Source organism: Pelobates fuscus, chromosome 11 (genome assembly GCF_036172605.1).
Source record: "Pelobates fuscus isolate aPelFus1 chromosome 11, aPelFus1.pri, whole genome shotgun sequence".
In the NCBI taxonomy this organism is placed as follows: Eukaryota; Metazoa; Chordata; class Amphibia; order Anura; family Pelobatidae; genus Pelobates; species Pelobates fuscus.
This window is the reverse complement of record NC_086327.1, coordinates 98,341,188-98,367,281: the sequence shown is the minus strand read 5'-3', so window position 1 is coordinate 98,367,281 and position 26,094 is coordinate 98,341,188. Positions and strand designations below refer to the sequence as shown.

The 26,094-nt window shown below is 40.5% G+C and overlaps 2 protein-coding genes across 3 annotated transcripts in view; one reads left to right on the top strand and one right to left on the bottom strand.

The window, feature by feature from the left end:
* Positions 1 to 233: 233 nt before the first annotated feature.
* RCN2 (reticulocalbin 2) lies at positions 234 to 22,422 on the bottom strand. The gene is made up of 8 exons (XM_063436868.1): positions 22,308 to 22,422; positions 10,498 to 10,658; positions 8,518 to 8,623; positions 6,464 to 6,660; positions 4,029 to 4,142; positions 2,835 to 2,931; positions 1,764 to 1,906; positions 234 to 594 (listed from the first exon to the last, which is right to left on the bottom strand). Exons 1-8 carry the CDS (start codon positions 22,315 to 22,317, stop codon positions 442 to 444), a joined length of 981 nt encoding a protein of 326 aa, XP_063292938.1. The 5' UTR covers positions 22,318 to 22,422; the 3' UTR covers positions 234 to 441.
* Positions 22,423 to 25,828: 3,406 nt separating this feature from the next.
* The window catches only part of TNFRSF9 (TNF receptor superfamily member 9), an 80,380-nt gene continuing 80,114 nt past the window's right edge, over positions 25,829 to 26,094 (top strand). The window contains exon 1 of one of the 2 annotated variants that reach the window (XM_063435941.1): positions 25,829 to 25,906. The gene's annotated coding sequence lies outside the window, so the exon portion shown is untranslated. The remainder of the gene's footprint in view (positions 25,907 to 26,094) is intronic. The other variant, XM_063435940.1, reaches the window with a different exon arrangement.

The window sequence follows — 26,094 nt, the reverse complement described above, 5'->3', positions numbered from 1 at the left end:
CATGAGTTTCCTTTTTATATCCTTCAATTTGTGAAAGACTTCACATTCAATGTCTAACTTAAAAATAAATATACCTATATTTAAATTCAGCAGTAGATTGATGTTTGTTTTTTAAAGGTTCTTAAAAGGTGCTATGCATAAAATAAAAGTCTACATATTACAGTGTTCATTAGTCTGCATTCTGGTTCTGTATTTTTAGCATTAACCTAACACTAAAACAAAACACACAATAATTACGTTCCAATCACTGGTCCACAATTTAATAGTTTTCATAAAATTAGCTGCTTAGTGTTTTAATATCAAACAAATAAAAATATCTTAAACCAGACATTGACCATCTCTGGAATGAACAGAAATGCCTACTATGTTTCAGTGAAGCTTGTGACAAACACATAAAAAAATAAATCAGTTCATAATTAGTCCACCGTGGACAAACTGGACTTAGAGTTCATCGTGGTAAAAGTGTTCATCCTTTAGCTGTCGGCCATAGTCTGTAGCTTCACTGGTTAGAAACAAGTCTTGATGGAGGAGGATTTCAGCTTCACTCAGCCGCCCATCATCATCATCGTCAATTTCTTCAATTAAATGAGTTGCCTTTAAAGAAACACATGGTATCAACAATTTCATTCACAAACTACAGTTGGTAGAGTTTAACACCAAAATGCTTGATTAATTTCTTAAACAGTATACTAATTTGTTTAACATGCATTTTTTGTTTTCCTTTATTTTTTATATGTATAACATATATGTGGATATGTTCAATTTACATGCATACTTATATGTTCATGTTCTATCTGCTTCGGCGTAGGCTCCTCATACATAATAAAACAGCACTTCAATCTCATTGTGGGTCCATAGGTGTAAAATGGCTAGCGGGGCCAGTCAGTAATCGTGGGGGGAGGGGACAACAGAGAAATAGCATGGAGAGTAGTAATGCAAATGCCCACACCAGCTCAATGTACTTATTAACTATTGCACACCAAATGGTTGCAAGGGATTTTATTGAATAGTTTGTGGCATTTTATGTAATAGTTGAAGAAAATAATACCGATATGTGTCCCATCAGAGAAGTTAGACTATAGATACAGGATATCTGTGGTAGAGGGTCAGCAGAGACACTCATAATGCAGAGGTAGCAAGAACACAAACACAAACACATTTTTTGAGAAAATGGGACAAAAACCAATTAGCAGTCAATGACCTAATCAATTAGGCCTATAGAGATGTTGGATATTTGTTTGGAAAAATAGCACATTCAAAGACATCATTAACTGGCACTGTGGCAGTCTGTTGATCCAATCTTATCATCGTTGTAGAGGCAAGAAGGGAGTTTTTACTTTTTGTGGCATAGTAGGGAATCACTTCAAATAGTTTTTTTGTTTTCTGTTGGATCGTCAGCTGAAACAGATGTGTGAAACTCTGAACTTGATGGACCCAAGTCTTTTTTTCAATGTAAAATACTACGCAAGATCAATGGCTCATCTCTCAGTCAATGTTTAGATTCTGCGAGCAATAGAAATGAGCCTATTGAATACTTCTCAGGTTTTCACCATGACAGAATGCTTTCTCTGACTTATACTGCAATAGGGTTGTTGCGCCCCTTTTGGTAATATATTTCTCAATGGCAACACGTTATTAAGAAACTGGAGAAAATACCCTCAAGCCCATGTTCTGGTTCCACAGTTCAGGCAGACAATAGACAATCCTAATACTTGTTTGTAGAGCCAAACCTATGATTACCTGTCTCAACGTAGGACACTCACCTCCTCTTGTGAAATCTCTCTGTTATTGGGAACTATCCATGAAAGCAGTTCAGTGGGGTCAAGTTTGCCATCGCCGTCCTTGTCATAATCATTCACAAACCTGTCTTTCTCAACAATGACCCATTGAGGGAATTCAACAGAATCTGAATAAAAGAGAGAATGTAATTCAGTGGTCAGCAGTAAAATGTTTGATGAGTACACTTCCTACTGATAGAAATGCAAAACTTGCTTATATAGTACAAAGAAATCCTGTCCTATTCAGTCATAAAGGCAATAAATGAGGATCTGTTACCACTTTCTCAGTTCCTGTTTTACTCATCTCAGTCTGCACAATAAAAATGTTCAGGTTTAATGGGAAGAGGTGTACAGCAGAGGTTAGTAGGAACAAACTCATTTTCGGTGCCAGTTGATCATCAATGATATCTCCCATTATGTGCTCCAGACATACATTTCACACAATCCTCTGTGCATGCATTGGTGACACACATGGAATCGTGAAACATTTTATATATGGACTTCTTCAAGAGAAGAGAATTGTAAAATAGCACAACTAAAAGCTTTTAATCTGCCACAGTTTCATTTTACAGGCATTAATAAAATTTTATCTGTATTGTGTAGTTCAGAAGTCGGCAACCTTCAGCACTACATCTCGCATAATGCTCTTATAGCGATAATGCTGGCAAAGCATCAGGGTAGATGCAGTCCATAACATCTGGCTGTCTACCCCTAAGCTTTAATTGAATAACTAGCATATGTACATTTTTTTTATTTAAAACTAATATTGGGGCTTAATTCTATACACCTATATACTAAAGTATGGCAGAGCTGTTATTTATCTATTTATTTTCCATTGCAATGTAAATATCCAAATACGCCACTGACACATAACAGACTTTGACATTCAGATACTGTACACTTTAACATGCTAACTGGTTTTGAGAATATTTTTAGCTGATTAGGTTTAAATGCAATTATTTAAAGATTAAATCAAATGTAAATCTCCCGGGAAGGTCTGAGATGCCTGTCATTGAAGCTGTTGATGAAGATACCCAAACTGTTTCACCAACTTGCCTTGATCATCTGTGTATTCACCCAAGTATTCTCTAAGACTAACAAAGCCGTCGCCATCCTTGTCATGTTCTTCTAAAGCTCTGTCGATGACAAATTCCTAAACAACAGATAAAACAATTGTTAGTGCATCATAACCCATCATTTTTACTGATAATTATATTGTTGGTATCAGTGCAAGATTCACAGGGGCTGGAGCTCGACGGATACGAGCCACGTTCCTTCTGTGCATTACTGACGTAAAGTAGAACCAAACAGGCACAAGCAGATGTAAAAACCATATGTGTTGCTGTGGGAGGCTGGGGGTGCAAAACCCAAGATGTGGTACTTTTCAGTCCCAGATCTATACAGGTAGTGTTTTTTTTATTATTTATTATAGTTTCTTTTCCTCAAATCAGCTGTCTGACATAAAACGATGTTGGGAAGGGGTGCTTGGGAGCAGAACTTACATAACTTTGCAGCATGTGTTTCTTTTTCGTTATGCTTTCACTGGTATCCTGGAAAGCATAGGAAACACGCTGTTCATGCGTAGAGAGGAGGAGACAGGAAACATACAGTGGGGATTTAATATATATCTCCACCTATCTCTTAGAGTAGCAGTTATCAAGGTTTGCTTTGGGCTTCAGCCCCATGTGTTTCTGGAAAATAGAAATGCCTCATGACGCATTATTATTGGCTGTAGTCAGTGCCAAGATCTGTACACCTCAGTTGGACACAGTCTTTATTGTTATACTTATTTATTCCAGCATAAGGACTGTTTAAAGTAAAATATGCTCAGAGCTCATGCACCAGCTATTTCTTTAAATTTTCATTCGGTAAAAAAGGTGATACAAAATATATCCAAACTGCAAGGAATTTATGTGGATGATTTTCTCACCAACCTAAAATGCCAAGAAATGCCATTGGAAAGATAAATAAAAAATACACTGGATGCAGAATGCACTGGAAATGGTAGCAAATCAGATTGTAAGTGTCTTACAGATATTTGGGTGGTTTCTCATTTTTTACTCGTTATATATCTATGTTTTTGAAGAGAGAAAGACACTGAAAATCAGATCATGTTCTTGTTAGCATTTACTGTAATATAATAAGAACCAATTCCTGAGATAAATAATGCTAGGTCTAGCGAAGGATAAAAGTTTGGCTTGGCCACTTTAGTTAGCATCATTAGGAATTCAGGATATATTCAAATCTTACCAACATGTGATCAGATTCTTCTGGGTGCTCAAAATCTGTAAATTCCATCAGATTCAGCCCAGGAGGATCTTCTTTGTCTGCATAATTGAAACGCTTCTTGTCCTTTAAGTGAATCTTGAAAAAAATAATATAGTTTTATTATTTTATCAAGAACTGTGTTTATTTGCATTCCACATGCAAGACATATTATTCAAGTTTTAACATAAAGTGCAAAAGCAATTTAGCACATTAAACTCTTAAACTCAAGAATCACATAATTAACACAAGTTTCACTATTGGGTCATAAGCTTGAAATCATTCTATCAATCAGTTGGGTAGGTGAAGGATGGATTATTATTCTACTGAACACATAGGCATGTGCATGGGGTGTTCTGGTGTCCATACACGCCCTATCAGCTAATGTACCGGCTGCTCTACAAACTGTCAGGACCAGCTCTGTGCCCCATCTTTTTCTTTTAGCATGGTGCCGATCAATTTGATCAGCACCATGTGTAATACCGGTTTACTTACGGTTGTAAGCTGCTCAAAGTCATATAATCGCCCACAACACATTGCTTGTTACAGTTGGTTGTATAGTGCAGCAGAAGAGGCAGGTGCTGTGCCCTCCTGATACAGCTCTCTGTAGTATTTCTTTAGTGAGTGGAACTAGTAAGTGGACTGTGTATGTGAACTTCAACTTCCCATCAGGCCCCGCTCACTGGAAAAAACAACTACTCAGACAGCAGCAATTAAAATGTAATGCCTCGTCTCTGTCATTTATACCACCAACGATAGGCAGCAATGTTTTTGATTTAACATGAAATTATTGGAAGATTAATAATAAAAATAAGAGCTCCACATCACTAAATCTTAAAAAAAAAATTAATGTGGAGCTTTGTGTTTTATTGTTGCTACCTAATCTTTTCCTCCCCACCTGGCCACCAATCCCTCTCATCTTCCTCTATTACTCCTACTCATGCCTCCCACTCTCACCCATCTCCCCACTTTCTTCATGTTACTCCTGCCATCATTCCAACCCATCCTACCCTCACTCCCATCTCTCACCCATCCCCCTTTCCTCTTTCTCTCTCCTCATCTGCATATCACTCCAAACCAATAGTTCTTGCTCTCTCCTCTTCTCATCACTCCCACCCCATAACTATATCACTTTTACTTTCCCTCCTTATCCACATATCATTTTCCCCAACCCATCTAATCCATACTCATATTACCCCTACCCATCCCTTCCTCTCTCTATGCTCCTTTCACTACCACCCATCCCTTCCTCTCACCCCATCCTCCCCTCGCTTTCTCTCTTTCCATCCTCATAACACTCCCTCCCACCCCTCACCTCAAATTCCTAGCAATCCCACCCATCCCTCCTTGTTTACCCCATCCTCAATCATATTTCCCACCCTCTCCTCCTGCTCCCCACACCTGATTCCCTATCCCTCTTACCTCTTCCTGCTATAATTCAAACCTATCCATTTCTCTCTTTTAATCCTCATATCACTCCCATCCATCTCTACCTCACGCTCCCCATCCTCCCAGCCATCCCTCTCTCTCTCCCATACTCCTATCACCTCCACCAATCCCACCTTCCTCACACTGCTATCACGGCCGTTCATCTCTCCTTTTCCCCACCTCCTATCATTTCCAACCAACCCCCTGCTATAAATACAACACATTCCTGTCTCTCCTCACACTCATCACTCCCATCTGCCCACACAGTGCTCACTGCTACACACGTCACATTCAGCAATACCATTCACTTATGGGTACCAACATATCAAGCACAGCAACCCAAAACATATCACTCACATATACTCACACAGCCTCACTCATCACTCATAGCTACTCATACACAACCACACACAGACAGATAAAACACTTACATGCATCTAATACCTACCTAAATCCCAGCTACACAAAGCCTTTTAGTAAATATTTACCATATATACCTTACAAAAAAAGAGCATGAGCAGAAAATTCCTGGGTGCACACCCTAATGAACTGTGCTGTGCAGAGTTATGATGGTACATTATACTGGGGTGCCACCTTGTGTACAATTGTCAGACTGCAGTTTCAAATAGAAAGTCAGTGAAAAATTATTGTTTGATTTTAGACTCCTATGGAAACTTCATAGTCAATAAAAGGGTAGCTGTGCAATAAACATAAAAAAAATCAATAGATAAAATATATTGTAACCGTCTTGGTTTTTAATTACCTTCGTAACAGGTAACTTACAAAAATGGCATACTATACTGGGATGTGCCTCTATCATCTTCATGAAAATAAAAATTATTGATGACTTCTATGTCATTTTTTATGCTGGAGAATATTCTGCACAAACTTAGGCCCCCCAAAAAAACTGAGCTTGAAAAATCTTAAGCTAATCTATTTATTTCCAATTCTGCTATATTTTTTTAAAGCAGGATATTCCTTTCGTTTCTTACCAGTCGAAAAGATTCCTCCTCATCATCTTGAAGAACCACATCTTCATCATAGTCAATGATACGATCATACATCTGAATATTGTACTCATCCCAGGAAACATATCCATTTTTATCTTTATCAAATTCAGCAAATAACTCTTTTGTATCCTCTAGGATATAATGCCTGAATGACTTTTGGATCCATTTACTTAGCTCCTCTGAGGGATAACAAAAATAAACAAGGTCAGTGCAAATCAAATTTAAAGTCAACTTTCGAAAGTAAGAAACTATATATTGAAGGGCACCAGGACATCATAAATGTATGTATAAATATTACATGAGTGAAAGAAACAGATTCTACACCAAAATTATATCTGTTGGCAAAATGTATAAAGAGATACACCTCAATTTGGTTACATGGCCAATACTGTTATCTTCAAGAGTCCTTCGAATTCAGGATAGGTGCACCACAATACATTTAGTGGGTCCTATAGTTTTTCAGAGTTCCTATCCCTTTTGCAATTGAGGTAACAGAGATTTTTTTCTCTTCCTATCCCTTTCTTTCTCACTCTCTTTTCTATGATTTCTCAATCTTCTCTACCCCACTAAGTCACTGCTGCTTGCCAGGGCCGGTGCAAGGATTTTTGGCTACACAGGCAAAGATGCATTTTGTCGCCTCACCTCCCCCTTAAAAGAAGCGTCTTTATCTGTGTGTCTCGTAGTCGTCATCCCCTACACCCCTCTTTAGCTTATTTTATCCCCCCCCCCTTTACTATGTCTTAAATGGGCTGTGAGAGGGGACAGGGGCTGTGGTGGGGGGAGGCAGGGGCTGAGAGGGGAGTACAGGGGCTAAGAGAGGGCGGCACAGTGGCAGAGAGAGGGGGAGGAAGGAACTTTGGTGGGGGCACAGGGTCTAATGGCATGAGCTGTGAGCGGGGCAGGGGCTTAGGTGCTGTAGAGGGTAATCCTTACTTGGACAAGGGAGGAGTGGAACACGAGCTGGAGGCAACACACAGCAGCCTGGGAAGTCGGCCAGCCTCTTCTGATGACGTCAGGAGGAGGGGGCGTGACTTCCACTGCTCTTCTCCCAGACTCCCCAGTGGTCTGGGAGAAAAACAGTGGAAGTCAAGCCCCCTCCTCCTCACATCATCAGGAGGGCCGGCCGACTCCACTGGTTAAAGGGAGAGAGAGGTAAGTTGAAAAATCCGAGTCCCCAGCCAGAGGCAGTGGACTGGTATTTTTGTGCCCCCATCCCTGCTTTTGCTCCCTAAGGCGGCCGCCTGTGCTGCCTTATGGATGCGCCGGCCCTGCTGCTACCTTCCCTCTGCATCCATTCCTAAAACATACTAGCTACATGTCTATACCACTATTGCCAATGAATACATCATTCCTGTTTCTAAATATTTAGTTTGTTTGTTTTTTCACATTGAAATAATGTAAGTTTGATTATTTGCTGAAGGAAGATCTCATCAAGAGATGGGATGTAGACTTAGTTACAAATTTAACTTAATATATACATACTTAATAGGTTGCTTCCTTTTCATGCATATTATGTATTTTATATTGCTACATACTATGTATCTTACTTTGGAGTATTGTATTCTTACTGATTTGGTTTCTCCTAAATAAACCCTGAATGTTTAAAAAACAAAAGCAAAAAAAACATGTTCCTAGGGTTTGAAAAAAGACAACAACAAAAAGACAAAAAACCACGGGAAATGATATTTCACCATGCTGTACAAATCCTCACAAACATTTTCAGGATCTCTCATATCATTCGAAGAGACAGCTGGTATAGCAGCTTCTAACATATGGGGCATTGACCTCATCACTGAAGAAAGGGCCCATTGCACTAAATGATCGAGTAAACAGCAGTTTCTGCATTATGCATATTGTTGGTTTTATTCTTAGCCTATTTGACTGTTTAAAATAAAATATATGTAAAGACATAGATCTGGGTTGATTATGATTTGAAAACACATATATTGTTTTGACCCTAAAATAGTTGCAGCAGTTGTTGAGCGGTGGGCCAACTTTTATTGATTATTATTTTTTACACCATATCTGTAATTTACCTTCTGTGAGATATCCATCTCCACTCTGATCAATCTTTCGAATAATGGATTTTAGCCTTTTTAACTGTTCTTCTAGACTAAGGTCACTGAAATCCTCTGCTTCTTCCTTTTGAAAATCAAAAATACGGTTATATTGGAACTGTTGCCATAAGCATGTGATTCTTTGGTAGCAATTTAAATACATTTATTTAACAAAAGACATATGGGTTTTATGTTTGATAAACCAGTCACTTCACTCATTCGTGAACCCAAAAACATTCAAGTTAGACTTTTGGTGTATTGGTGTGATGTCTTAATTGAGTAAAAATAACAGCTGACTTCCAGATCTGAACATTTTCCATGACATAACATGAATTTAGAGCTCTATGACAGAGCACATAGCTTTAGAGTAAGCAGTGTTTACAGGCTAAGTCTCTGGATTCTGATGTGTTTCTACATCTTGCATGCTGCTATGCCTGTATGATCTTTTGCAGCATATCATATCATATATGCCTGTATGATATTTGCAGCAGATCATTAACTTAAAGGGAAACTATACGGTAACAATTACTAAATTGTTGTGCACTATATAGATAACTAATCTTAAATAAATAAAAATGCAACAAAGAAGTCTTTTCCATGTTGCAAATTAAATTAACTACAAACCTAAGCTAAGTGACTATTCCAGTGTAACATTGTTTGTATTTGTCTATATTTGTCTCTAAGTAAACCTTTTTACAAAATCACTTTGTATGTGCCTCTTTTTCATTTGTTAGTACTGTGATCGGCTGAAGTAACTTTTTAAATACGGACATGTTGTGAGAGCTAAATCAACATTTTTTTTTTTTACAGATTTTGTTGACATTTTTTATATAAAATATTTCTCATATTAAAATAATTTTTAATATTTATATTTAAGCATATTTCATAGAGATGGTTATCCACTATAAGCCACTCGAGTCTTAAAGGGACACTCCACTGCCAAAATAAAAGAAATACATAAAATCACTGTTTATTTGTTATACCCCCAAAAAAAACAATGTATATACCCCAAATAAAAACATGCATGCTTTTAATGTTTTTGTAATTTCTTTTTATTTAAATTAATTTTTGATTATTGTTGCAAAAACAATATAGGACTCGCAGAAAAATGGACATACAGGTCCCACTGTATGCATAAATAACTAGAAGAACGATAGGTAGGTTTGATTGCCTTGTACAATATGTATTTTAACAATGAAGACATAAAAAGGAAAATAAATAGAAACGGTGAGTCCAAGGCCACTCAGCGCTCGATAGAGCCTGCAACTGGTGCTTTATTGGTTTAACAGGCGGGTGTTCTGCACTAAGGCAATAGAATTGGCAACAGTCCAAGCCTTGGAGTAAGTAGGGGTAAAGTAAAGTGAAGTATGTAGGAGTAAAAAGATAGGATAAAGAGAATAGGAAGGAGAGCAGGAGGAAATTAGGAGGTGGGAGTGGGCAGTAATGCTTTTAATTATGCCTTTTCTTTCATAGGTATAGATCTAATACCAGCTTGCACTAGCAGCAGATATCTTGTCTGAAAACTTTGCAAGCTATCCCATTCTTGCCCACACTGAATGTCCAATCACAGACTCAATGAGCTCCAATGCAGCTCAAACAGAAGTCTTTGTAAGGCAGGTGCTCTGGGCATTTGCTGCTTCTTGAGTTTAGTTCCACTAAGCTAACCAATCCAGGAAGTAGCAGGACCTGTTGTTTGACAGGGGGGGTGTAATAAAGTTATTTTATAAAAGTGCCTGTTTCTATTGAAATCTACCCGTTTTGTAAAAAAAAAAAAAAAAAAATAAAGAGGACACACTCTTTACACATAAATCATTTCAGCAAGATAAAGTATATTACAGTTCCAGAGTGTCCATTTAACACTGGGCAGTTTGGTTCGAATAAAGAAACAGAAAGTGAATAAGAACGTTTACAGTCACTTAAACATTTGGTAGAAAAAGAGTATGTCATTCTTGCAAGTACCTCTCCTCCGAGGAACATCTTTTCATCATAATTGTGTTCATGATGTTCAGAGTTTCCTTCACTTGGATGGATGAAGGAATCAGGTCCACGGGATGCAGAGGATGTCAAGAATAAACACAAAAAAAACACAAGCATGCTCATCTTCACTCCAAATGAAATCACTGAAATAGGAACATAAAAGTACGTAAGTTAAGCAATTGAAATGTTAAATAATTATCAGCCTATCCATACCTTATGTATTATTTTTCCCCCTAATTACAGTGTCCCCCCCCCCCCTTGGCATTTTTCGTGTTTTGTTGCCTCACAACCTGGAACTAACATGGATTGTTTGAGGATTTGCATCATTTAATTAATTTACAGAACATGCCCACAACTTTGAGGATTTTTTTTATTTTTTATTGTGAAGCAAACAACAAATAGGGCAAAATAACAGAAAAAGTCAATGTGCATAATTATTCACCCCCCAAAAGTCAATACTTTGTAGAGCCACCATTTGCGCCAATCACAGCTCCAAGTTGCTTTGGATAAGTCTCTATGAGCTTACCACATCTTACCACTGGGATTTTTGCCCATTCCTCCTTGCAAAACTACTCCAGCTCCTGCAAGTTGGATGGGTTGCGCTTGTGAACAGCAATCTTTAAGTCTGACCACAGATTTTCTATAGGATTGAGGTCTGGGCTTTGACTAGGCCATTCCAACACATTTACATGTTTCCCCTTAACCCCTTAAGGACCAAACTTCTGGAATAAAAGGGAATCATGACATGTCATGTGTCCTTAAGGGGCTAAGCCACTCAAGAGTTGCTTTAGCAGTGTGTTTGGGGTCATTGTCCTGGAAGGTGATCCTCCGTCCCAGCTTTGCTCAAGAATATCCCTGTATTTAGCACCATCCATCTTTCCCTTAACTCTGACCAGTTTCCCAGTTGCTGAAAAACATCCCCACAGCATGATGCTGCCAACACCATGTTTCACTGTGGGGATGGTGTTCTTTGGGTGATGTGATGTGTTGGGTTTGCGCCAGACATAGCGTTTTTTTTGATGGCCGAAAAGTTCAATTTTAGTCTCATCAGACAAGAGCACCTTCCTCCATACATTTCGGGAGTCTCCAACATGCCTTTTCACAAACTCAAAACGTGCCATTTTGTTTTTTGCTGAAAGTAATGACTTTCTTCTGGCCACTCTGCCATAAAGCCCAACTCTATGGAGCGTACGGCTTATTGTCGTCCTATGTACAGATACTCCAGTCTCTGCTGTGGAACTCTGCAGCTCCTCCAGGGTTACTTTAGGTCTGTGCTGCCTCTCTGATTAATGCCCTCCTTGCCTGGTCCATGAGTTTTGGTGGGCGGCCGTCTCTTGGCAGGTTTGCTGTTGTGCCATGTTCTTTCCATTTGGTTATGATAGATTTTATGGTGCTCCCTGTTGTGCCATGTTCTTTCCATTTGGTTATGATAGATTTTATGGTGCTCCTGGGGATCATCAAAGATTTGGATATTTTTTTATAGCCTAACTGTGACTTGTACTTCTCAACAACATTGTCCCTTACTTGTTTGGAGAATTCATTGGTCTTCATGGCAGTGTTTGGTTAGTGGTGCCTCTTGCTTAGATGTTGCAGCCTCTGGGGCCTTTCAAAAAAGGTGTGTATATGTAATGACAGATCATGTGACACTTAGATTGCACACAGGTGGAAATCATTTCAGTAATTATGTGACTTCTGAAGGTAATTGGTTGCACCAGAGCTTTTTATGGGCTTCATAACAAAGGGGGTGAATACATACGCACATGCCAATTTTCTGTTTTCTATTTCTAAAAAATAGTTTTATGTATATAGTTTTCTCATTTCACTTCACCAACTTAGACTACTGTGTTCTGATCCATCACATAAAATTCAGATTAATAAAACATTGAACTTAAGGCTGTAATGTAACAAAATAGGTAAAAAGTCAAGGGGGGTGAATACTTTTGCAAGGCACTGCAAAACTCCAACTCCTCTTGGCTGGCAGTACACCAGATCCAGAGGTTTTTACTGAGCTCCTAGGGCTTATCCTAGGACGTGCGAGACCACCAACGTAACACTTCTCTAAAATGATGTGTTATTTCTCTGTGGTCAATAAATTCCTTTGACTTAACACAAACTCTCTTTTTGCTTACTTATTTATCTCTACATTAATTGTTTTCTTCTACATTGATAAACCCATTATACACAGTGACGTCACAAGGGGGTAAGGACCGCACCAGGGTGCATCGGGGGGCTGCTGTGTGCTGCGATCAGCCTCAAGACAGTCTCTGCTCCCGCGGGCTGTGGCCAATCGCATGCTTTTGCGACCAGCCACGGCCGCAAGAGCATAAAGCAGGGACTGACTGACAATGGCCTGGGCCCCCACTCAAAATTAGCACCTGGGCCCCCAGCAGACCGATATATATGCAGGTGTAGGTGTACCATGTATTTGATTGTATGTAGGGCCGGTGGAGAGTGTAGGGCCGGTGGAGAGACCTCTGTCCCATCTCCACCTTCCAGTTAGTGTTCCCCCAGGACCAGTCTATAAGGTCCCCCTGTAATGGAGAAGAGGGACCAGCTGTCTCATCCTCCGGTATCCCCGGCTGCCGCTGGGGAGTCTCCTCTCCCTGTAAGGTAAGCTGCTGCTGGGGAGAAGGACCAACTGTCCCTACTCCCAGTAGCTTCGGCTGTGGTTGGGGAACTGGGCTGGCTGCCCATCATCCCTGTAGGGCCGGTGGAGAGACCTCTGTCCCATCTTCACCTGCCGATTGGGGGTCTTCCCAGGCCCAGTTGATGAGGTCCCCTACTTCTGGATCTGGCAGTGAAGTAGGGGACCTCTGCCAGGTCTCCCCCACTGTAGGGGACCCAGCTCTCCTACAAGGTATATTGGGGCTGAATTAACCTGAGCAGGTGTTGGTAATCCTGCTCCAGCTCCCACTGCATTGTCACCAAAGATGTCAGGTCTTGTCTCACCTCGTTAGTGGTAGCCCAATCATGCATGCCCTCCCTGTAATCATAGATGTCCCAGAATTGGGACTTTCCTGAACTTCCGAATTCCGGTTCTGCAAAGCCCTCCCGCAACAGGCCAGGGCCATTGTAATCCTCACCCTCGGGTCTATCGTGCTCAGCCATCCAGGAGGCATGCCGAACCGTGTACCACCATAGTGCCTGGTATGCGTCGTCCAGCCAAAGCTCTTTCCATCCCAGACTCTCGAGTTCCGTCACCCACTCATCCAGGGGCTGCTCCCCCAGGAGAGGCATTAGCCCCACTGATGCTGTATACTCTCCAGGGCCTCATACCAGACGTCTTTCCGGACTGCATCCCTCCAGTCTGGGTCATCCTCCTCGTATGCGAATGCTGTCCTGGGACTAGCTGGTTCCATACTGCTGTAGACAGGGGCGCTGTACGAATACTTGCGTTGCCCTAAATTTGTAAATCCAAAGTGTCTCCAGGATGCTTCTATACTCACTGGGAAGCCATCTCACCACTGCCAACCTGATGTGGCGGATCGCCTGGCACCCCAACAGAGTGCCTCCACCAAACGCTGCTTCCTAGCAACACTGAGTACTCCTAAGCACTCCACCAGACACCATAACCACCGTAAACCCCACAGCCAGCACTACAGCTTGGTTGGGGTATCGCTGTCCTCCATCCACCCTGGACCCAAGACCAGGACCCAGCTTCCAGTGGGTAGACCTCTCTTAGTCCAGAGAGTAAAGTAGGATGCTCTTACAAGAGCAAGTGTTGTAATACAAGGGAATATAGTGATAATAGCAATCCCCAGAGTGATTATAGCTGTCCCCTCCACACATGAGATGATGCTCTATGTTGAGGGTGAAGAGGAACTGTTTAATGGCAGCCACAACTGGCCTTATATGCAGCTCCACATGCAGAAGGCTGTGCAGGCCCCTTACTGATTGCAGGCTGGCTGGGGAACTTGCTGAACAACCCAGCTCAGCTATTACTGCACTGTACCATGGGCGGGCCCCCCAGAGCCTCTGGCCATGACCGATTTCCCCAAGTGCTCAGTCCGTCACTGGCATAAAGTAATTGAAAGAAAGAAACGTACCAGGTGACGCCACTGATTATACACAAATAAACTTGAAAATGCCTGCACACAAATATAACACAATGGTCGAGACTTTGTTTGCCTAAATAACCAATAGTAATCTAATTCGTATTGTAATATGTATATGGATCCTGTTTCACTATCATGATCTGCATATATATGTTCATTTTTGCATATCTCATATATGCTCCAGACAACTATGACTGTTGACTTCTATTCTCTAATGGCATTTTTTTCATCTAAATAAAGATAAAAAAATTAAAAAAATGTAAACAGGATTTTTAATAGTGTATTTAAGGTTAGTATTAACCAAATCGTAATACAGAAATTACAAATCTGAATCAAAAGATTTCTAATGCCATGTTATATGGGATCATCCACCCACACTTACAGTAATATTTTACAGAACAATTTATCAGAAAATTGTCTTGACCCAAAAGTATATTTTAACAAATCCTACAAAACACCTCAGTGGTAAAATAACTGCACTTCAGCTTCTAATAAAGAAATTTAAAATGTGTATCATTACACATATGTATTCATTGTAATTTTTTGTAATATGAAAACAACTAAAAGGAGAATATGGTGTTGCCCAAATGGTTATTATTAAAAGTTGTTGCTCTAACAAAGTCCTTTTACATATTTCCTTTCATTCAATGTATTAATGGCCTGTTATAGGTATTATAGGATGGGCATATTTATATAAATACATCCTCAAATAAATCTTGAATGCCAAGAAGCATTAAATGCTTGCCATGAGCCACGTAATGGTAAATGTCGACAGTAGCTGTACATGACCCATCGTCTAACCTGTATGAGATCTTCCAACAACAATGTTAGCCCACGTGGGATTATACATGAAATCAAACCCTAAACACATCAGATTAGGCAAGGGATTAGGGATGCAGCAGTTGTACCAAAACTAGAGATTTACCAAAATTAGACATTTACCTGTTGACAACCCAATAGAGGATACATAATTTCAAAATTAAATTTTGAACATGAAACCTATTAAAACAAGAAGAGAAATGAATTCTACTTACAGATCCTGCTTAAATCAGGATGTTGTCTGAAAATCTATGCAACACTCCCAGGTAAGGATCTGATACAGCTGGCTAGTTATATTGTGAGTATAGCAACTCCTACCTTTGTTGCATTAAAGTGCCAACCTAGCATAAGATAAAGGACTGTAACAATGTTTAAAGTGCACTGGTCATGAAGCAAAATTGCACTGTCTGTGTATAAAGAATAAAAATCCAACGGCTGTTATAACCAAGTGCTACTCTGAATAATATCTTAAATGGTACCTCCACAATATAAAACTCTATGCTGGCACGGGAGATAAATGAAATCCTCTGGAAAGAAAATATTGAAATCTATACATTTGCATTTAAATTTGTCAGCAAAATCAGGTTATTGGCAGGTATTCCCACCTAAAAATAGCATTGGTGTCAATATAATTTGTGTAAGGTACAATGAAATAGAGAGTATATAACCAAAGAAAAAAAACTTATAGAAAACGGTACATGCAGTGATAACACCACAAATAATCAATAAATGAATAAAAAAAGAAGAGTAGCAGCTACACGCCCACTCTAGCGACTTAATGAGTTATATACTCAGAAATGGAAAATAGGGTGTGTGCGCTTAAGAATATAAAACTAGATAAATAGTATAAAAATTATCAAAAATAATTTATTAATTAAGTATAAAATAAATAAGCAAAGGACTAATTCCGATCACCACTGTTATACCTTAACCGGACAATTAAATACAAAAATATCATAAAACAAAATAACAAAAAAATTAAATGACACCAAATGTATCCACAAACTAACTGCACTGAATGGCCGAAAAGATGGAATAACCTCAATATAAAGAATATATATATAGAGGTCCGATCACTAAGTGAAGGTAGGGTGGATACAAAAAAGCAAAAAAATTATATACCAATAAACACAATAGTAATAATAAGTGGGAAAAAATATATATCTGTCCTCGGTGTGGGCCCCCACCTGAGGTAGATATAACCAGAAGATGAATAAATGAAATATATAAAAATAAAAGACAAAAGACAAGAAACAATAATACTAAGTGAAATAAAATAAAATGAAAAACCAGTAATTGTCCGGAAGTCCTCCCTGGGTAGGCAGAATAAAGGTGATGTCGGGTGGATCAAAGAGCAACCAGATAAACCCTCGTTATGGGAACTCCAACTCTCTCACACTGCGGTCGGGATCTTCAAAAAAGACCACAGTGGAGGTGAAGCCGTGAAGATGAACAAAGTAGGTGCAGAGTGATACAGCAACCGCCCAAACCGCAACCAGCAGATAGAAACCGCGGTCGGTATTTTCAAAAAAGACCGCGGTATTCAGCCAAAGATGAAGACAGAACGTCAAACCCAGGGGAAATGGAAAGAAAGGAATAGCCAGCAGCCCACAGATCAACGCGTTTCGTCCCAAACTGTGGGACTTTATCAAGATCAGTACTTGTGCATAGATCACCACCCAGGGTTTAAATACCTGCTCAAGATAAAACCAGCAGGTGAACCCCGGAGTGGATAATTATCAGAAATCAAGCTACATCAGTGAAACCTGTTAAACATAGAACATGTGCTAATGATACATACACTAAACTGACAGTTTAACACACAGGTAAAAAGTTTAACAAATTAGTTCCACACAATCTGATTTAACTTTAGCGTATAAACAAAAATTAGCGAGTTATTTCCACACAAACTGGTTTAATATTAACATATAAAGCTCCATTAAAACTATACACATAATATAAAAGAAATTTATAATAAATTCTATTAGACAGCAAAAATCTAGGTCAGAGGAAAAAAACATCTCCATACAAAGAGAATGCAGTGCAGATGCCCCCTATATTATTGTTACATCTCAATAATATAGCTATATAATTTTCCTGAATGGACCAACTAGATATAGAAAAGGGACCTCAAACTAAAAAAGTTCTATCTCCTCGTTTAGGCCATTGGGTGTGAGGGAGTCTAACCTAAAAATCCATAAGGACTCAGCCCTGATCAGGTGTCTTTTCCTAATAGCAAGATCCCTAGTGGGAGGTATAAACTCTATTCCCATCACTTTAATATATGCCGGGTCACTATTATGAACCAACTCAAAATGTCGAGCAACCGAAGATCTCCTATCTTTGTTCAATATAGCCAGTCTATGCTCTCTAAATCTAGATTTCAGGGGTCTGGTGGTCTGTCCCACATAATGCTGATTACACGGACAAATCAAAAGGTATACAACAAAGGGGGTACTACATGTAATCCTATGGTTAACCACAAAAGTTTCTTCTCCCCTATATGATTTAAAGGTGGACGTATTATGGCAAATAAACCCACAGGTCAGACATCTGCTCCGCCCGCAACGTAAATTGTTGACACCATTCTTACTAGTAGCTGGCCCCTCCACATTGTCCCTTAGTTTAGAGGGGGCTAATATATTTTTCAGGTTTGGGGCTCTCCTAAAGGTAATCTTCGGGAGTTCTGGAATACTAAAACAAAGTAAATGGTCCTTTCTAAGGATAGGCCAGTATTTATAAACAACACTAATAATATCATCATAACATTTGTTGAAAACCGTAGTAAAGACAGGAGAAATCCCCACCCCCACATCCTTAGTACTGATATTGTATTTAGCTCTCCTCTTTTGTGGACAGTTATATTCATCCAAAAGGTTAAGGATAAGTTCGTGATTGTTACTGTGTGACACCCTAATCAAGTGTGACTCCTGATCAAGTGGCCCTACCCTATTCTTTAAACGGCCTAACGGAGGGACAAGGTCCTCTCTTTTTAGTGCCCCTGCCCTCAAATAAGCCCGTCTGATCTGTTCAGCCGGATACGCTTTTTCTATGAAGCGACGACATAAAACGAGTGACTCTCTCTCATAGTCCATAAGGGAGGAACAATTGCGCCTTAACCTGTAGAATTGGCCAGAAGGGATATTTTGGATCCAAGTGGGATGGTGGCCACTATCAGCATGGAGATATCCATTAACGTCAACACTCTTTTGGAAGGTCCTAGTTAGAACTCTCCCCTGAAAACCAGTCAGGGTGAGATCAAGAAAATCAATGGTGGACAAATGTCTATGATAGGTAAAGGTAAGTCCCCATAAATTATCATTTAGGTAGGAGATAAAATCTTCTAATTCTTCCCAACCCCCCCTCCAAATGATAAGGATGTCGTCGATGAACCTGCGATAGAAGGCGAGTCGCCCCATCCAATGCGAATTTTCCAAAATCATGGTGCTCTCCCAGAGGTCCATGAACAAATTGGCATAGGATGGGGCGAAACTCGCCCCCATCGTAGTCCCCTTGGTTTGTAGATAAAAAACTTAATCAAATTCAAAATAATTATGCTTTAAGATAAATTCCGTGAATTTCAAAATAAAATAAGCCTGTAATTCCGGTAATAGAGGATCAGATGAGAGATAATATGAAATAGCTCTGAGGCCAAGAGCATGATCAATATTAGTGTAGAGTAAAACTACATCAATGGTGGCCCAACAATAATAATCTTGCCACTCAACCTCTTCCATAAGAGACAGGACATGACCTGTATCCTTAATAAAGGAAGGTAAATGGGGAACATACCTCTGAAGGTGGAAATCAACCCATTTAGAAATGGGAGCTATAAGGGAACCTACACCAGAAATGATGGGACGACCAGGCGGTCGAGTGAGGGATTTATGGACCTTGGGCAGATGGTAAAAAATGGGTATGTTACACTGTGCGGCCAAAAAGAAACCCTTTTCCTTCTTATCTATACATCCACTAGAGAAAGCTAATTCTATAAGGACTCTCAACTCCTTTTCATATTGCTTCGTAGGGTCATTCTTTAAAACCCGATAATATTCTCTGTTACCCAAAATATTCATAGCTTCCTCAATGTAATCATTCCTATTTAACAAAACAATTCCACCTCCCTTATCTGCCCCTTTGATAATAAGATCAGGGTTATTCTTAAGACTCTTAATGGCTAATAGCTCCTGCTGGTTAAGATTATTAGAACTATTTTTCGATTTGTTAATAGCGCCACAGCGCAAACATAAATCCTTAAACTCCTTCAAGACCAAATCATAAAACAATTGAATAAACTGTCCCTTATCAGCCTGTGGATAGAAAGTAGATAGATGTAGTAGATAGATGATAGTAGATAGTATATAACCAAAGTAGATAGATGCAGGTTGCCATTTTCCACAGACTCTGCTTCACTATCATGTACTTGACATGGCTGTAATGTGCAGAGAAGTCTTGATTCAATGCATCTCTACGAGGAGATGCTGATTGGTGCAGCAATAGCCTCCCAAGGCAAAGATCAACAAATTTGATGATTTCAGTAACTGAGCTGGTGTGGGGCGGAGCCAGTTGCAGCGAGGTTGGTACAGCGCTGGAAAAAAGGTACATTTAATACCTCAGGTGCAGGGTCTTGTTCCAATATGGCAACATCTTTAGTAGCCTGGCAATGATGTTTGTTAACCTCCTTCTTCTCCCCCCACACGATTCCAATCTTGCGCATGCCCAGTAACTCCCTCTCGTCACTGCACAAGTTCGAGACTCAGGGAGACTGAGATTATACTGGGCATGAGCGATAAATGGTGAAAAGACAAACGAGCCTTGCAAGATTGGAGCAGAAGTGTTCTGGGAAGATTTTACTTGACAAAGGAGGCCGAGCTGTTCTTAGGCTTTACCCTTTGTCAAACACAAAGATAAAGCACCGCGCTTACAGCAGCAGTAACTTAGTATCCAACAGCTTAAAATACATAGTAAAAACAAAGAGAACGTTACCTGCGCTCTGGCCTAAATCCCCATGTGCATTTAAACAAAATGGAGGCTCTTTTATTCCAATGGCCATTTGAATATATAAGCTCACCAGCCACGTCAAGGCAAGCCTCAATAGGTGAGTTCCTACACTAGCCATTAGATATGCTGATAGCCAAGAATCTCCAGTAAAGAGCCTCCATTTTGTTTAAATGCACATGGGGATTTAGGCCAGAGCGCAGGTAACGTTCTCTTTGTTTTTACCCTTTGTCAAGCTTTTATAAGCGGAGTAAAAATACATAGTAGTAGTACCTACTTTGCTTTAAAGGGATTCTACAGTGTTAGGAATACAAAGTTATATACCTAAAACTATAGTGCCCTCTGGTCACTCCTCCCTTGCATCCTCCAACAGGGGTGGCAATGCCCATTTTGAGAATGTTTTGATAACTAACCTGGGGTTCACCAGGCAACAGCTGCTGCCACCTCTGGACCTGGACTCTCCGGCAAGGAGATTCCTCTGGCTTCACTGAAGCAAAGCTGGTTCATTGGCTGAAAGCATCAGCTGAGTGCTCTTAGCCAGTGAACACCTCCATCCATAAGGGAGTGTAACTCAGTGAAGAGGTTTGCAAATACATAGGAGTCTGTGTTGAGCACCAGGCGGACCCCACGTAAGTAACTCGAGAGCGTGCTAGGGTACACCTGGCACCGTAGTGGTCATGGTGCTTGATGTGGTTCTTTAATAGAAAAGTAATGTTGCCAACTTTATTCTCAGAATAATTTTTATATGTCAGTCTACAATTTTACACAATCCAAAGTTTCTGGAATCAATACCACAGCATACATGCAACGTACACAAAACACTTTTTTTTTTTTTTTTCCCCACATGCTGTCACAGGGTTAATTCTGGGTTATTCACGAACATGTGGACTGGTGGTGATTCAAAGGGAAGTTCAACATAAACAATGAAATGCCATTGATGTGGAAAATTCTTCAAGTCAGCTATGACTTCAGTTCTGCTATTTTGTCTTAAGGTGTTTAAAGGGACATTCAAGGCACCAAAACAACTAAATCTAAATGAAGTTGTTATGGTGCCAGTAGACCCCTAGAAGCAATCTTACCTCAAGGAATTAAACTGTTCTCAAACAGTTTAATCCACGAGAGTTGCCTCCAGCGTCTATGTCCACTCCCCCTTAGGTGGCATCAGGCTTCTGAATGTTCAGATTTGGAAAGTGCAGAATACCGCTGCTGATTGGCTGGGAGCATCAGCTGACTGCTCTCAGCCAATCAGTGACTCCCCATTCATTAAAGTAGCTTGGAAAGAAACGCACCTTTTCCAAGGCACCACTGCCCAGCAGCCCTCCACGCTTCCTGAATTTGAAATTTCAGAAGCCGCCTGGAGAGAGAGTGGACATTGCCGCTGGAGGCAACTTCGGGGTTAGACTGTTCGAGAACTGTTTACCTCAGAGAGATGAGAGTGCCTCCAGGCACCATAACAACTTAATTTATATGCCTGTAGTGTCCCTTTAAATCAATCATTTTTTTTTTTTTAACTGAGCTCTGAATTGAAGCATAATATAATTACTTCTGAATCAATACCCAAGCCATGTCAATATATAGGAGAGTCTGAAATTTTGTCAAGTGGATTTTGCTACAGCCTGAAATTTATAAATCCCTATGTATTCACCAGAATAGCCCTGTTTGCCTCCCATAATGCTATGTGAGCCAAATTTCGGACTTGGCGTCATATATCAATTATAGCCCACTGCAGCCACAATACCCCAAGTTACCCACCACCATAACTGCATGTTAGTAAAAAGGAGACGAGGGATGACTGGGGATTCTTGGTATGAGGGTGTTGGTGATGTTAGCAGTTAGTTTCAGTCTGAGAATCTTGTGAATTGTAATCAATGACAGCTGTAGGGTTAAAACCTCATATTATTGAACTGTAGGTGTCCCTACCGTCAGCCATATCACAGTGACGCTCTTTACTCAGGACCTAGTCCTCTCCGAGCGCACTCATTACAATGCTTCGCTCTCTGGTGACGTCAAGAGCTACTAACTATTCAACCCCCACTCCCTCCCCCTTCTCACAAAGTGCCGCAAACCGCACACCTCCTCCTCCTCCAGTTCAACAGCCGTCACGGCACGTCAGCTTTGCGACATTACGTCACGCCGCAGCCTGTGAACGACGCGCTGCCTTGGCCCAGCTGTGATTGGTCGGCCACTTGGTAAAGAGGCGAGGAATGGTGGCGCGCAATGCGGCTGTGGCGGCGACGCGTGCGCTGACGAGCACGCGCGGGTCTCTCGGGGACGCGCCGCCCATTCTCGCGCGCTTTGTTCTCTGGGAGGGCTGTTTAAGTCTTTTTAATGGCGTCTCTCCCACGTCCTGCCCTATCGCACCTCTCGACGCGGGGGTCAGGTTAGGTAACGGTGTTATTCCCAGCATTTCGCAAGACAGTTCACGTAAATCAAGCCGTTCAGATTTGTCAAGTGATTTAAACGGAATTCCTGTCAGCATTTCCCCTAAATATCCCAAGGGGAATTAAAATGGTGGTCCAGGACTTTCATGTCAGACTCCTTATTTGTCAAGGCTTATTATAAGGGTAATTTAAAAGAAAAATCCTTTCAAGTGCTGATCACAGCATTAATTTCTGTAATCAGTCTGATTATGGTATTTAGTACCTTGGTACTATTACTGTTTCATTTTTTTTTTTTAGGATTGAAAAATAATTATATTTTGTTTTACCTTGTGTGTCAATCGCAGCAGTTTTTTTTTTTTTTTCTATTAGTGAACAGAGGACTCTGACCAGGCTGACATTTTGGGGGGTTATTTCTATTAAACAAAAACCTTTAATTGCTGGTTGCAACTGTTTGAACTGTGATCAGTGATTTTTATTAAAATTTTTGTTTTTTGTGGATGGAAGTGGGAATTTGGTGGTAATAGTGTGAGTGTTAGGTAGGCAATACATTTAATTACCCTTTTAGTTTTTAGGTAGAATTACTCCCATTAGAATGGCATGCCACTATATGGCGGAGGAGTCGTACACCATTTTGGTAGACTGTGATGGTGACACTCTGGAAGACAGTGACACTCTGGAAGACAGTGACACTAATACAGCTTCTGACATTGATCCCCTTAATGAGTCCTCTAGTCATGGTGCTCCACCATCATCTACAAGAGGATGGTCAGGAAGCACAATGCCACAGCACAACTGGGTACCCCCAAATCTGATGGCCCCAGAAATACCCCCATTCACAGCTACACCTGGCATTGCAGTAACAGTGGATGCTTGTGAGCCACTAAATTACTTTGAGCTTTTTATGTCGAATGACATTTTTGAGCTAATGGTTGAGCAAACAAACTTATTTGCCAACCAGTATCTTTCTGCGAATCCGGGGTCGAATTACAACAGAAGAAACATGTGGCACCCCACGGATGTTGCAGAAATGAGAAAATTTTGGGCTCTAACCCTAGTGATGGGTATTGTCAAAAAGCCAAGTATCAGGTCCTATTGGTGCAAGCACCCCATCCTGGCTACCCCTCTTTTCTCTGGGGTTATGAAAAGGGATCGCTACGAGCAAATGCTGCGTTTCCTCCATTTTAACGACAACACACTGTGTCCCCCTAGAAATGACCCATTGTTTGACAGGCTCTACAAAATTCGGCCCTTTATCCAACTCCTGTCAGACAAATTTTCACAAAATTATGTCCCTAATGAAAACATTTGTATTGATGAATCCCTAATGAAATTTAAAGGTACACTACTGTTCAAGCAATATATTCCATCTAAGAGGTCACGATACGGTATAAAACTTTTTAAATTATGCGAATCCACCACTGGTTATACATGGGCATTTCGCATTTATCAAGGGAATGATAGCAAACTTGCCCCACCAGGATGCCCTGATTCTGTGGGTACAAATGGCAAGATTGTCTGGGATCTGATCCTTCCCTTGTTAAATAAGGGTTACAAACTATGGGTTGATAATTATTATACCAGTATTGCTTTATTTCAAAATTTATTTTGTTTTGAAACCCTAGCCTGTGGCACAGTGCGTAAAAATCGCAGAGGTTTTCCTCAAACCCTGACAAGAGGCAGACGCAGTAGAGGCTCGTCTTCAGCTCTACGCAAGGATGAGATGCTGGCCCTTCGGTTCACAGATATGAAGGATGTATACATGCTGTCTACAATGCATGACGAAAGTACAGTGCCAGTATCTGTGAGAGGAGGAACTGAGCAGCTGGAAAAACCAAAATGTATTGTAGACTACAACAAGTATATGGAGGGAGTACGCTTGGCTGACCAATGTATACAGCCTTATCTGGTGAACAGAAAAAGTAGGACCTGGTACAAGAAAATTGCAATCTACCTAAGCCAGATTGCAATGTTCAATTCCTATGTGCTTTACAAAAAAGAAGCCAAAGGCAGATCATATCCATTTCTAGATTTTATGTTGAAAATTTTGTCTGATATTGTATTAGCCCAGGCCCTCAATCCTCCCCCTTTGGAATCAGATGATGTCCAAAGACTTTTTGGCAGACACTTTCCTTCCCGAATTCCCCCCACACCGTGTAAAAAGTCACCCCAGAGAAAGTGCCGTGTTTGCTACAAGAAAGGAGTCCGAAAGGACTCCAGTTATTACTGCCCTTCCTGCCCATCTCTACCTGCCCTTTGCATAACAAACTGTTACAAAGTCTACCATACAGAGCTGAACTATTGAACGATTCTGTATGGAACTTTGTCAGTTAGATTTTTCTGGATTTCTGACCTTGGTTTGTCCTGACTACTCTTTGTTAGCTGCCTGTACTGACTTGTTGGCTTGTTTTACCGATTACTCTGACTTCTAGATTATCCTGACCTTGTCCTGTCCCTGTTCACATTAAGCTTGGCCATTCATAAAGTGGCTACACAAAATTAGTCAAAAGACTACATTTAGAAAACTTGTTAAAAATGTATGCTGTCATAGGTGCAATTTTCTTTCTTAGTGTGCCATGTTCTCTCATAGGCAGAGAAAATCAATTTTACAAGTTAAAAAAAGCATCTAATATATTTGGCCCTGGGACTTATCAAAACATAACCTTATGAAAACTAAACGTAGGGCAGTATTTACTTTTTTGAGCGTGTGCACACAGGGTACACATTTGCAGATACCGTTTTTTTTGCACAAATTCATACCTTGTCACAGGGAGCCCAGGAGGTGGCAGGCAGGCCATCTTAAGGCACCCACAAAGCGGGCTTACCCACGATGGCAGGTGCCTACTCTGCCGAAGAGAGAGCAGGCAGCGGCGAGGGAGCGCTGATGTGTTTCCAGTTTCGCACTGCGCTCTCTATAGTATTTCCAGGAGAAGGAATATAACATAACTCCAGCCCCAGCATCACTACAGAGGGCACGCGAGGGAGCAGTGAGGACCTGGAAGACTGCAGGGAGAAGATTTATTCCCCACTGGACCCCATGAGAAAATCCCCACTGGACCCCATGAGAAAATCCCCACTGGACCCCAGGGAGAAGATCCCCACTGGACCCCAGTGAGAGGACTGACATCAATGCTACTAAAGGTAGGGAGTGCTGGATAGGCCTAAAAAATAAAATACGTTTGAAGTGTGTGTGCAAGAAAGTGTAAATGTGTCTTTCTGTGTGTGTGTGTGTATCTGTCAGGGACTGTCTTGTCCCTGTTAGAAAAAAAATAAAGTTAATTTAAAATCCCACGCCCTTTACCCATTTTAATAAAAAATTAACCCCTTCC

Excerpts from the sequence above, each read along its gene's own strand:
- RCN2 (XM_063436868.1), bottom strand. Across the intron at positions 6,661-8,517 it reads AGATGGATATCTCACAGAAG|AGGAGCTAAGTAAATGGATC; the intron begins GTAAATTACAGA and ends GTTATCCCTCAG. Across the intron at positions 4,143-6,463 it reads AGGAGGAATCTTTTCGACTG|ATTCACTTAAAGGACAAGAA; the intron begins GTAAGAAACGAA and ends ATTTTTTTCAAG.